We start from the raw sequence: 13,672 nt of genomic DNA on the forward strand, positions 1-13,672 counted from the left end.
TGATTCCTCCCAGCAGCTGCAAGGTGGAAAAGAAAAATCTGAATTACATCCTATTCAGGTGTTTGTATATATTGAATGCCACCCTCACCATTAAAACACTGCTGTTGTGTATTCAAGACTATATTTGGAAAATGACTAGCAGCATGTCTAAGCCTTAATTTCAAAATCATCACAATGAGCTAAAAATGCATTTACTGAAAACATGGTGTGTTCTCAGGAAAGTGCGGTCAGTTCCCCGGAGGACGTAATCCCACACATGACATATGGCATACCAGTCACAGAGCACTGCAGGTCCAGCTGGGAGATCTTGTGGTGAAGCAAATGTGCTTCAGGACATTTCCAGTCCCCACACATAGAAAACAACAACAACAATGTTTGAATTGAAAGGGATCAAGAGTGACAATAAACATCCACCAGCGACCACTTGATCCGCTGCAACAATGGAGGTGTTTAACAACAGCTTCAATACACAAGAGCAGCCCCTGTCCAGCTCGGGGAAACAGCCCGAGGCAAACGGGAGCAAAGGTCTGCACAGAGTGCTTCCCGAGACTTTCATTTGGCTTCTGTCACACGCACAGCAACTCTGCAAACAGCCGTGTTCGGTGTTGGTGCGAATGGTCAACAAGCGGCCGTGACCCCGCTCCGGGTGTGCGCTTTCCTTCAGTTTGACGCCGTTTGGCTTTGGTATGAAAAGATTACACAAGGTTTCCTTCAGTCAAGCAACACGAGTGGTTACGTGCTGTGTTATGGCTGTGGACGGTGCAGCGGTCACTGAGGACTGAAAGAGGCCTTTTCTTCTCTGTGAAAACTGGTGGTGGCTTTTGGCCCTCCTTTAAAAAGGCTCTTTGCTTTTCTTTAACAAAGAAAATGTTGGCGCATGAGCACAGCCAACCCAGGGAGAGGTTTAAATGACCAAAGGAAGAAGTGCAATATCACAGCGCTTCATTTTTTTGCAGCTCTGACTGCTTAAATGCAGATCCACCTGCTTGCAAAGTTATTGTTGTCTACACCGACGACAGCACCTCTGTGCAAATGTGATTCAGCAAAGCCAGAGCAGTGACCCTGGAAGCCTCTCAAGTATAAAAACAAAACTTCATCAACCGTTTTTCATGCACCAGCTTCAGCAGGGAGCACTTCCCTGAGCGTGTCAGTGCATTTCACTCAGTTCTTCCCTTCTGATGTGTTTGCAGGAGTCTGCAAATCCAGTAGCTGGGACCTACAGAGACAACTGCTGAGTCAGATTTTCAGGTCACTGACAGTAGTGGGGCCCATATACACAACTAATCCTCCATCCACAAATGCCCGGTCAGGCTCTTTTCACAGCACACATGGAAACTAACCCCTGACAATCCCCTTTAACCCCCAACTATCGATGCGCACTAGCAGGCACGCCTCATTCAGCAGTTAATACACCACCGCCTACTAACTGTTACACTTCCATAAAAATACAGAAGTTAGCTTAAACTTACAAATCAGTATATGAAAAAAAGTTTCCAAATGTCCTTCAGAACAAAGACAGACGCTTTGATCCCATCACGAAGAGCCTGCGCTTCTTTTTCCTGGCTGATGACCACAAACTTCAGTTTCTGAGTTTCTCTGCATCTACTCCATCCACTACGTAGCTTCTTGCGCCGCACGCCATGCATACCTATGCTGTGACTAAAGTCTGGTTCAGAGAATATTTATGCCACTAGCATACCTCTCATTCCTCTCAGAAAATTAGAAATAGAATTTATTTTTTTAATGGAGAAAAAAGATCAGTGCAAACTTACAGACAAATTATTCGGATTTTCTTTAGAGATTTTAAAGCTCTAAAAGTCCAGAGTACAGTGACTGTTACACATCAATATCATTTTCTTTAAATAAATAAAAAAGCAGCAGCAAATATAATGAGAGACACTTGGATACTGTTTGTTTCTGACTTCGGGATTTGTGACACCAAACTTAGGACAGCCAGTGTATTTAAGAGCCAATCGAATACATTTCCTTTGTTAGCACAGTGACAAAATAAATCTCATTATCAAGTGTTATCAGTAGTACGACTGGCATGTCAGGGGACTGCTTACACAGCCAAGTGTCATTTCTTTGTCCTTCTTGTGTAAGTGAGAGTCAAAGAAATGTAGTCCCATTGTTATGCGCCTCAGTGAAGGTATGCTGTCACGCAGTTTCTACGAAACTAAGAGCAGATAACCGAGGAGCGACTCCGCGCTGGGGCACAGAAGCCTTTGAACAGCTTCTCTTTTAATGAAGTCAATGAGATTTTTTTTTCCAGACTAAAATCTAATCTTTTCAAAGTGCCTCACTTACCTCTCATCCAGTCGACAACTTGCTTTGGCGTCCACTTGGTTATCGGCTCCATGGTGTGCTCAGAATAAAATCAGAGAGAGAGAAATGAGCCGAAATGTGGCGGCGCTGATTAAGAACTCAGAGAACTGTTTTCTGTCACATTCTTCGCTCCAGCTTCGCTCTCAGCGTCTGTTTGTGTTCACCAAATGAACAACTGTGCGCACACTAGACCGGGAGGCTGGACTGAAATCCCCCTCAGGTCCTCACCGCTCGTTGGGATTAATGCTGCATTCACGTACTGCCAGGAATACTCGGAAAAATCACAATTATTCCTTAAATACCCAGTGAGCCCCGGTGATTAATAAAACACTGATACACTTAACAAATATCACAGTTTATATTTTCACATAGTGCAGATGCCTTCATAATAGTGCTTACGTATCAAAAACTAATACCGAGATATGAATTTCGTTACCATTGCATCATGTTTTTCTTTCTTTCTTTCTTTCTTTCTTTCTTTCTTTCTTTCTTTCTTTCTTTCTTTCTTTCTTTCTTGTAATAAACCAATTTTACAATTTTCTAACCAAAAACCACCAGAACGCCCGAGTGGTGATATGAATTTACGGAGAGTACCTGAACGCACCGTATGATGTAGGTAGTTTGCGTGTGTTCGCCGCCCTCATTTGAAAGTGGAGGCGTGAAACAGTGCTGACCGGTTTGTGTTGTGTTGCTTCAGGAGAAAAAGGAAAAATACAGAACAATGTGAACAATCATAATTAAAATAGAACATTTTCCTCCGTTTGTGTTGAGCACTTGAAAGGCCTCATAAATATGATTAAGCTATTGACCTAATGTGACACTAGCTGAATTTGTTCTCTTATATTTGAATGAGCAGTCGTCAAAATACAACATCGTGAGACAAACAGGAGCAGCAGAGCTTTGCTTGTGCTTTCCTGGAACCTGAGCATGACTCGGCACTGCTCTCTGCTGGTGTCTTGCTTCTTTGCAGCTTACACTCTGCACACATCTCTTTATGCACACGCAATAATATAAATTAATATTCCCCATTAGCTCATTTAGAATGGACACACTTGTGCAGTGCAGAGAAAATGAAGTGCAGGCTACGTTGGGTCTGATGAGGGAATCAGTTACTTGCGATATTGTTCTTTTTCTCTCAAAAATTATTTTAAGAGCAGAAAATGACTTCTTAAAAGGGGAATTTAAATGCAGAAAAATATTATCAGGACTATGCTGAAGGTCTTCCTTTAAAAATCTTTATTTGTGATTTTTTTTCTTGCATGACAGAACTGGGACATATAATATGTAACATGATGCAGACTGGGATTGGACAAAGCAGCTGGTTCAGTGGGTTTACAGTGCTGCAACAGGTGGACACTGCACAACAGCACAGAAAGCGTAAAGGTCACGTTATGGGGAATGTGTATGTTTAAAAGTTTGAGCCAGGGGATATATAAAATTTGACCTTTCGTGGGAAAAAAGGTGCAGCATCGTGGTGGCTGCAGTACAGTGTTGCTTCTTTGTTGTGAAGTTGTGTAACCCTTTTGTGATTTTTTTTTTTTTTTTAGAAATTTATAAAACCTCTCAGTCAAACTCCAGCGAGCGAACTTACAAAGAAAACAGCACTGCTTGCTTCTTTGTTTTCTAACCGTTTCAAACACACCTAGAAAGAGTTCGGGCCCTACCCATCAATCCACTATTGTGCAGCTGCACACTCTGCTCTCTAATCAGCTCAGATTAAAGCTCTGCTGTTATTAAACTGGGGCATTCATCAATTTGCTGTCACACATAAACTGGATGCCACAATACACTGTTATACAACTCTCGATTTGCCTGGTCTTCTGTTCTTTGTTCAGACGTGCTGCTTTCCAAAATATAGTTTGAATCCAACCCCTCTCTTTGGTTCACATATAACTAAACCTCTTCATCATCTCTGCATCATAAATATTTCTGCCTCCAGCAAACAAAAACCTCCTCGATTTACATGCGAGTGGTCCGGACTGAAGAGGATTTAGATGGTGTGGAATTTGGGGAATGGCCTCTTGATAGGATTAGGGGAAAGACTGGTGAAGCTGAGGAATCAAAAAAGTGATTTGAAAAGATGTTGGACTGGAAGGAGAGTCAAATTTTCTTTGTTGCAGGTCAGAAATGCAGAAATGCTTTAGAGGAGGAGCTGCAGCACGTACAGTAGTCTGGATCTGCTTAAACACAAAGTTGTCAAATGATTAAAAATCCTGCAAAAAACCAACTCTCTCCTTTGTTTTCTGAATCAACATTTATTTCAGTCTCCAAATACAGGAAGTCCAGTTTTGGCAGAGTATATTATTCTGGCATTTACATTAAAACCAAGCTAATAACGTCATATAAACAAAGACAGGCACATGAAACATCAGCACAGGAAGTCATCCACTTCACCTAAGATGAGAGGATATAAAAGGCTAAAGATGTTGTTTTAGTACAAATTAACCACACTTCCTGCTACTGACAGGTTTGTTCTCTAAACACCGAACAGGTTTAATATAGGAGGGGAAATTTCGCACAGTGTGGCATGTGTGTCGCCATATACTCAATATGTTTGGTAGCAGCTGTGTGGGTGGTCTGACTATATTTCTCACACAGCATGCCCGACTGGGGATTCTGAATGTCATCAAATGACTATAAGCAAGTGTTTGAGGGCATTCCAAAAGCAATCCATAATGAAATTATCTCCAATTTAGATCTTAGTGGCTTCATTTACTTCATTGTTACTGAGAAAGTGTGTAAAATGAAAACTGTTTTTAACACAGCGCTGCTCTTATTTCGACTTTTTGAGGCGTGGTAAAGATCCTCGATGTTAGTGTTGGCGCTGAGATGAATCCTCGCGGTATAAGGAAGGCCTTTGACTGATACAAAGAGAGCAGTGTTGCAGAAACACACTGATGGTCCTTTGTGCTCGAATTGTTGCTGGGGGCTTGAAATGAAGAAGCTATGAAGCCTTAGTCTCTCTGATGAGCCTCATCTTTCATTTTACACGCATACAACTTTCAGACTTTCAAAATAAAAATGCAGGTTAGATCAATATTTCTAAAGATCATCTATGGAAAATGTTCTCTACAACAAGCACTCGTCTGATGCACACAATTTAACCCTTTTATCTCAGTCATTAAGTTAAGCAGTACATATGCGTCTCAGTATATAAATAGAGGTTAATGCAGTGAATGCTCTGTGTCTTTAAAGTGGCAGCTGAGGATCTTTACTACAGTGAGACATCAAAGGATGAAGGGTTTACAGGGAGCTTTAGGGGGCATTCTGTGGATTTGAAGGAACGGTGGGTCTGGCGCTGAGGTACTCCAAAACAAAAACCTGCAGGATCTTATTGAGGTTCTCAATAGTGGAACGGTCCAGGTTTTGCTCGTTGTCATCAAACGTGTGCCACACAGACGGAAAGGGGGAGGGGATAAGGTGAAGGACCCGAACACCTGGCAGAGAGGCACATTATGAGGATCACCAAAGAGAACAACACAGTAAGGGCAACTGCTGATTTAGTTGTTGTGTCGCTTGAGGGTCATACCTCTGTTTAGGAAAGGTATATGGTCATCCAGCACATGGCCCACATGGTGATTTGGCCAGAAATACTGCACGCTGTTAGGATGGTCCACCAGCTGGCTCATGGAGTGAAGACGCTTTTCTAAGTTTAGAAAAGGCAGAGCAGAAAATAAAAAGTTCAAAGGTTAGTGAAAACACCTCACATGTTAATTATTAATAGTAAAAATAAATAAATAAATAAACAAACAATTTGCTGTATTTTCTTCTTTCAGCTACTCATCTGCCTCTGTTTCCTCCTCAATTCAATTCAATTCAATTCAATTCAATTCAATTCAATTCAATTCAATTCAATTTTATTTATATAGCGCCAAATCACAACATAAGTCGCCTCAAGGCGCTTCATAGATACAGAGAAAAACCCAACAATCATATGACCCCCTATGAGCAAGCACTTTGGCAACAGTGGGAAGGGAAAACTCCCTTTTAACAGGAAGAAACCTCCGGCAGAACCAGGCTCAGGGAGGGGCGGCCATCTGCTGCGACCGGTTGGGGTGAGAGAAGGAAGACAGGATAAAAGACATGCTGTGGAAGAGAGACAGAGGTTAATAACAGATATGATTCAATGCAGAGAGGTCTGTTAATACATAGTGAGTGAGAAAGGTGACTGGAAAGGAAAAACTCACTGCATCATGGGAATCCCCCGGCAGCCTATGTCTATTGCAGCATAACTAAGGGAGGATTCAGGGTCACCTGGTCCAGCCCTAACTATATGCTTATCACACCAACCTATCACACCAACCCTCTGCATCTCCTCCTTCGATACCTCCTCTCAGGTCTTCCTCTTTTCCTCCTGCTCCATATTTAGCAACCTTCGTCTTTTATCTCTCCTCTGCACATGCCCAAACCATCTCAGCCTTGTCTCTCTAACTTTGTCTCTAACTCCTCTCTCCCTGCACCAATCAACATGGCTGTATCTGTCAAGGTACGGCTGCGTGGTGGCAGGATGTAGGACCCAAACACAGGATTTACAACACGGGAAGTTAACTGAAAACGGCAGCTTTATTGCTGGAAATAATTCTACACATTTACAGAAACCATCCCAAAAACAAGGAACTGGAAACCAGAGAACTAGGAATTTACTAGGAGCACAGCGGCAACACGCAGAAAAAAGGATTTATGACATGACAAAGACAGAAGAAAACACAGGGCTTAAATACACACGGGAGTAATGAGGGAAACAGGAGGGAAACACGGCTGGGACTAGTCAGACACAACGAACGGGGAGGAAGCAAAACTGAATACACTGAACACAGAACAAGGAACTATCAAAATAAAACAGGAAACATGAGATCTTCACTGTGACAAGGAGACATGACTGACAAGGGGAATCAGACATGAAACATGGAGACAAGAGTAACTAAACGTGGAACACAGGGCAGGCATAGCGACGGAAAACTAGAGACTAGAAACTGAGCATATAACACACACAGACACAGACTTAAGGAGACACAGCTGACAGGGAAGACAGATGAGTAAACATGGAGACAGAACAAAACCTAAACTATAGACGTGGAAGGCAAAGAAACAAAACCTAAGAACTTGTAATCACAAAGAACTTTGGAAGCTAGAAACACAAAAGACTAAACCCCGGAAAGCTCTAAATCTAAACACTGGGTCACCAGGCCCAGGACCGTAACAGGATCCATGCAGGTTAACTAGTTTCCATTAACAACCCTTTAAGCCACAAACCCATGACTGTTATCACATTAATTTATTCATAATCTCATTGAAATGTTGCAATTAAAGGATAATGTGTTACAAAGGTGAATAGCTTCTATATGGTGATGACTAACAAGACTCATGTAGCTGCTAATGTTTGGTGATCACTCAACCTCGCTGCACCAAAGACAGCATATTATACATAAAGCATTAGTGAATGATTATTCACCGATGTGCTGAAGTCTGGAGAGCCAGGCTGTTGTGCTTGGAAACTGGTTGCCAAAGCGAGGACTGGGAGCGCCGATCAGATCCAACAACACAAACAGATCCTGGAGGAGCAGAGACAGGACGGGATGAATGATGCCCATCTCTCATGAGAAACTCTGTCTACACACCCCGGCGGTAATTCCCCGTTAAGCAGCTCATTCCCATAATAATCACACCTCAGCGGTGCTGCTTTGAGGTGATTACATCACGTGCTCCACGGTGCTGCACATAAAACACACCAATCTGTCTTTCTGTCTGTCTACACGCATGCACACACACGCTCACACACCAGCAATGTTGGGAAACTTTATCTCCCCAGTTTTTGGATAACAGTTATCTCTTTATAGCGTGGATACGGACATATATACCGGGTACAAGTGACATCATACTTTTATAGAGCGTGTAATAACTTCTGCTCCGTATAAAGCCCTCCGAGCCTCCCTGGTGATGAAATAAGTGGCTGTGTAATTCTTTCAAATACAAAACTATTTAAGAAATGCACTTCAGTTGTTCGAGTGTGTAAGAGGAGATCAGGGCTAAGCAGATTGTACTGAAATTGATGTTGGCTAACAAAAGGATGATCTTGAGTGTGCTTAAGTGATTATCCTAATCCTCTGTGATTTGGACAGAGAAGAATTAGGAGAAGTGATGTTTACAATGCCGTGCAGTTGGTTGGTGTCTGCGGCTCCTGGAGGATGCGCGGTGGCCTCCATCTTCTGGGCAAGGTGGCGAGAGCCATACAGGGAGTCTGTGGCGGTCCACTGAAAAAGAGCCTCCTCCCCATCAAAGAAGAGTAACTGCAGGGTCAGGTTGGAATTTAAGCTCTAAACAGAGTAAAAACAAAAACCAGTAGAATTACTTTTTATCCAAGAGTTTTGCTGCCATCTAGTGTTGTTTCATAGTACTTGACAGAAAACTAAGAAAAATGTTTTTCAAGGGAAATATTCATTTTATTCTTTTGCTTCATTGCTCTTTTCTAGAACAGATTTTTTAAACACACGATTTATCAGCTCTCATATTGATTATGTGTCCTCTCGTCCACAGAATGCATTTGAATTCAGTGTGCTTCCTATTTCCACCGTGACCTCTGTGACAGACAGTTGAGTGTGGAAAACACGTCCCCTGGCTGATCTCTCTGTCACAGACGATGTCACTGTCCGCCCAGCAGACAGGAGGCTGAGCTCAGCTGTGGAACAGGAAAAGGGCAGAGGAGCTAGCTGCATGAATGCTAATGTTTTTTTCTTTTCCAATGCATTAATACTGAGCAGAACAATTAAAACGTGTATGTACTAATTAATTTAAAACATCCAGAATGTAACTTGAAATGTTGCTCTTATCCTGATCTTGAGTTGTAGTGTGAATGCCTGCAGGTTCACAAATGAATATAAAAAATATTTAGTGTTTGAAATGTGTAGGCTACATTTGAGCAACATTTAAATGCCTTTTTGACATCAGGCATAGAAAGCCAGCAGTGCTGGAGCAGTACCAATAGCTCTGGACTCACCTAAATGGATTACAGCCTTCATAAATGCTGGTTAACTCAACATGTCAACTCTGCTGTGAAAAACGTCTGCATCCTCTTATTCCCTGACTCTGTGAAAGCTCTTAGCAGACGGCACTGGGCAAATTCTTATATTTTCATCATGTAAGGATCAATACGAGCAGTGAATTGATCTTAATAAGTGTAAAACATAGAGCCAAAGTCTCATATTTTCCTTTTTGCAAGAGATCCTAACTGGTGTTTAAAATGCGCTGGTGTACTGGTGGGAGCTGTATTACCACACAATGATGGGCATTTACGTCAAGTCCTGTGAAACAGGTTATAGCACCACCTGTGGCGGCAATAACATGAAGTCTGTGGACATTTATGCACAACTCACCGATGGTCCCACCGGAGCATTTCAGTCAGGCTGAGTTCTGGACTTTGACTCTGCCGTTGCACAACCTTGATTGTTTTCAGCCGTTCTGTTATAGATTTGCTGCTGTTCTTGGGATCATTGTCCTGATGTATGCCCTAGTTTTGGCTGAACTTTAACATTTTACATGATAACTGAGGCCTGTAGAGTCTGAGATAAAGCTCTGGGGTCTCTCTGGCCATTACACGGTCTGACCTCGGTTTGAATTCGGTGGGACGCTCCCTGCTGGGAGGACCGGCAGCTGTTTTGAATGTTTTCCGCTTGTCACTGATGTTTCTCTCTGGAGAATGATGGACTTCCAACTGTTTGGAAATGACCTTGTAACCCTTCCCAGATTGATGAGCAGCAACAGTTGCTTCTCAAAGCTCATCGCTGATGTCATTCATTCCTGGCATTGTATTAATGCACACCTGAGTCGCTCACGCTGATGATGATCAGCCAATCAAGTGTGACTGATTAGCAGCGCCTGAGCACTTGTCTCTTAATTCCTATATGAGGACGTAGTTTAAATTGTTTTTCACAGTGGTGTGAAATCTTTTCCTAATAACTACAGAGCCTGGGTGTTTAAGATAAAAATATATTATATCAAAGTGCTGCGGATAGGAAAATTGAATGCTCTTGGTGTTTTGTTACCTCTGGCCAGGTTTTCTTTCAGCTTTCATTTGTGTTGTTGTTGTGTGATGTTGTGTTGTTCATCGTGATGCATGACCACAGTCAAGTCAGTGCTGATCACAACCTCTAAAACACCAAACACACTACAGACTAGCACCAAAAGGCTTGGGTTTCAATGAAACACCTGTTACTAATAATGTATAATGTACCATTTTAGCTTACTGTGCCCTGCAGCTGTAAATCATGACTTAGAATTATACCTTGTGAGCTTTCAGATCCAGATCCAGGGCTCTTGCCAGCTCCAACATCATGGCACAGGGAACGGCAGAATCCGTGGCTCCTTGGAACTCTCTTCCGTGCCATTGTGGTGGGTAGTACTTGGAGTCGTAGTGACAGGCTAGGACCAGGCGGCGTTTGGCTGATGGGTTCAGGGTGGCAATTAGGCTGGTGAAGGGCAGAGGTCCATATGGTGTTTGTGACACAAACTTGTCCTCTGTAACGTCCCACTGTGCTCCGAGCGAACCGAGGGTTGTTTTGATGTGCTGCGGACACACACGCAAAGGTTTTTATGTAATTTAGCCTCTCCTTCATCTTATCATCTCCTTACTACTTAGCTAAACCACTGAATATACTGACCTGATTCCTGTTTTGCAGAATTAAACAGCATTTTATTATTACCAGTGGAATTGCATTTACTACAAATGTGGAAAGTGTCCTCCCAGGTGTAAAACATTGTGGTTTTTTGGAGGAAATATAACATTATTTTTACATTTTTCCTGCCATCCAGACATGTGCATGATAACACATGATGATAGTAAAGATGACTGTTCCTCTAGTTAAAGACACAGATCTGGTATCAGATCAACTTACGTCCTGCACAGCCTGGCTGCCAGCAGACCCTGGATACCTGGTAACGAGCAGTGGTCTCAGGTCCCTCTGCCACATTTGCTCTACATCAGTGTGCGACAGGGCAGCGCGGATCTCATCCTGTGTTAGCGTGACAGCTGTGTGGTACAACTGGACAGGACCAAAGAAGCAAGAGATAAAATGAATGGATTCAACTGATACTTAAAATAAGTGGTTGTCAGAAAAACAACAAAAAAGTATTGCTCAGCAGTCCTACGGCTTGTTTTTGTTCATCACTGCAGAACATAGAACACAACAAGCAATTCATAAACATCTGTTTTCACACAGCGTGTGCAATGGTCCACTTTTTTCCTCAGCAGCTGTTTAATAGTAGAAGAGAAGCCTGTGATGGATTCAAGTTAAGTAACTGTGCGGGTGACGCATAGACTGCTGTTGTGTCATAATGATACGTTCATCCTGTCATGTTACAGGAAACAGCGCTAAGATTACAAACATGGGGAATTTGGATGTTTCATATATGCAGGAACTATGGGGGAGGAAAGAATAAATGTCGCTTTTTTAACAGAAAAAATAAAGGAAATATGAGCTATGAGTAACTTGATCATATGGTAAAGCTGTTAAATAAAAGACAGTGTCCTTAATAAGCTGTGAAAGAAGCCTGTCGGGACACAAGAGCTAATTAGAGCTTTGAGAAGAGACACAAGTTTACAGAGTGGCTCCTTTAAAAAAGCAAGCATCTAATGAACAGACAGGAGGCAAAGACAAGCATGGAATTACTCTTCCTTAGTAAAATGCCAGTTTGCTGTTTTGTGCAAACTATAAGAGTCAGTTCAATGACTGCTGATTCACAGTCGTGGCCTAAAAAAACGCATTGATCTTCCAATCAGTCCTGTTTCATTTGGTCACAAAGTTCACCTGCTGAGAAACACTGTTGTCCTGGTAACAAACAGGGAATCGGGGGGAAACAGCTGAGAGTAAATATCAGAGACCAATCAAAGCCCCCGTCTGTGTGCGGCTCCATTTTTTCTATTAGGCCCTCAGCTAGTACTTAATTGGGAATGTGGTGGAAACGAGCAGCACTCCAAGGTTATAAAATATTTATATAGATTCAGAGCTTAAAGGAATAATATTAAGGTTATTATCAGTTGATGTGGTCATTATTCACCTAACTCATTCACTGCCAGCCATTGGCAGTGAATGAGTTAAACCCATTGACTCATTCACTGCAATTGACGGCTATAGACGTCAATGGCAGTGAATGAGTTAATGAATTAGTCATTTATATTTATGTTATGTTTGTTGGAGTTGGAATAAATGGCTACATCTGCTACATCTGCAGAATGAACAACAACATTTGCTCTTCTTTGCAGATAACAACAGAAGATACGTTCCCCAGGTCTGTTTATTTCAGCGGAGGCACAAATATTCACTTACAAAACCTGCTCCCAGTACGTCTTAAGCCCATAGTGGCTGACTCATACAGCAGGCCTGTGTTTGCAGAGGGAAAACTATAATTATGTGGTCACACAGACTGAATACAGCCCTTCAAAGAGCTGGGGCTCACTGAGCTCATAGAGGGTTAAAAGGGGGTCCACTTAAGGTCTATAAATACCAAGACCCACAATTGGAGGATCAATGATGATGGCTGTGCTGCCATAGCAACCAAGCACAGGGGAGAGGAGAAGAAGAATATAGATGAAGAAGATTTATGTCCAGGGATACCCTGGTGTACCTCAGGAGAATTACACAACAGTGTTAAAAGCGCAGGGGATTGTTCTAACGTCATGAACACATATTTCACTTAATTATAAAGATGTATCCGATTACTTGAGAGCCTCTCTTTTTCTCTTATGGAGTAATGTAACAGCAGTAACGGTGCAGGTAACCACAAACAATATAATCACAATATAAAGACATTAACATGCTAAAATTACTATTATTTTTTTTCTACATGGTTAATTATTAGTCCCAAAACGATCAAATCATTTAGCACAGATGCTTTTAAACGATAAAAGCATCACAAAGACAGGAAATAATGACAGTAAGCAGTCATGCTCGTGTCGAAAGCAGGTTACTGATGGTCAGAGTAAACACAGCACGTGGTAAGTTCTTATTTTTAATGGATTCATATTTGGAGCAGATTTCTCTCAGCGTTTAAACACATGACTGTGAGGCAGTACCACGGTGCATTCAGGCCCAGAATGTGAGCAGATCCTTTGAATATATTTACCTTTTCTTCTGTCCATGGGATTCCGTTGGTGTAGTGGATGAGGGTCACGCAGACAGCCACAGTGTGAAATAAAGACATTGTGGAGGCAGCGTGGCTTCGATCAGCCACTGATGTAGTCGCTCCTTTGCACATTCCTGTCTCTCCTCTGTGAAAGCTTTCAGATCATGTGAAGAGCAGGAGGGAGGACTCTAAACCGCAGCGCGTCACCGTCTCTCTCTCTCTCTCTCTCTCT

The 13,672-nt window shown here is 42.2% G+C and overlaps 2 protein-coding genes across 4 annotated transcripts in view; both read right to left on the minus strand.

The window, feature by feature from the left end:
• LOC102310006 (connector enhancer of kinase suppressor of ras 3) overlaps positions 1 to 2,586 on the minus strand; it is a 43,204-nt gene extending 40,618 nt beyond the window's left edge. The window contains exon 1 of one of the 3 annotated variants that reach the window (XM_042220788.1): positions 2,308 to 2,572. In XM_042220788.1, the coding sequence (XP_042076722.1) occupies positions 2,308 to 2,359 (52 nt within the window). In that variant the 5' untranslated portion in view covers positions 2,360 to 2,572. Of the gene's footprint in view, positions 1 to 2,307 lie in introns of all 3 variants that reach the window. The other 2 variants (XM_042220790.1, XM_014333593.2) reach the window with 2 other exon arrangements.
• A 1,974-nt stretch (positions 2,587 to 4,560) lies between these two features.
• LOC102309701 (glutaminyl-peptide cyclotransferase) lies at positions 4,561 to 13,629 on the minus strand. The gene is made up of 7 exons (XM_005922355.3): positions 13,441 to 13,629; positions 11,214 to 11,360; positions 10,604 to 10,885; positions 8,472 to 8,639; positions 7,778 to 7,877; positions 5,855 to 5,971; positions 4,561 to 5,762 (listed from the first exon to the last, which is right to left on the minus strand). The coding sequence occupies exons 1-7, from the start codon at positions 13,570 to 13,572 to the stop codon at positions 5,581 to 5,583; spliced, it is 1,128 nt and encodes a 375-aa protein (XP_005922417.1). The 5' UTR covers positions 13,573 to 13,629; the 3' UTR covers positions 4,561 to 5,580.
• Positions 13,630 to 13,672: the final 43 nt, after the last annotated feature.

Source organism: Haplochromis burtoni, unplaced genomic scaffold (assembly GCF_018398535.1).
Source record: "Haplochromis burtoni strain Fernald_Lab_line unplaced genomic scaffold, NCSU_Asbu1 Contig_55, whole genome shotgun sequence".
Lineage (NCBI taxonomy): Eukaryota > Metazoa > Chordata > Actinopteri > Cichliformes > Cichlidae > Haplochromis > Haplochromis burtoni.

Coding starts and splice junctions, on each gene's coding strand:
- LOC102309701 (XM_005922355.3), bottom strand. CDS start 13,572: ATGTGCAAAGGAGCGACTACATCAGTGGCTGATCGAAGCCACGCTGCC. Junction 10,886..11,213: donor GCAGCCAGGCTGTGCAGGAC/GTAAGTTGATCT, acceptor GTGTGTCCGCAG/CACATCAAAACAACCCTCGG. Junction 5,763..5,854: donor TATACCTTTCCTAAACAGAG/GTATGACCCTCA, acceptor CCTCTCTGCCAG/GTGTTCGGGTCCTTCACCTT.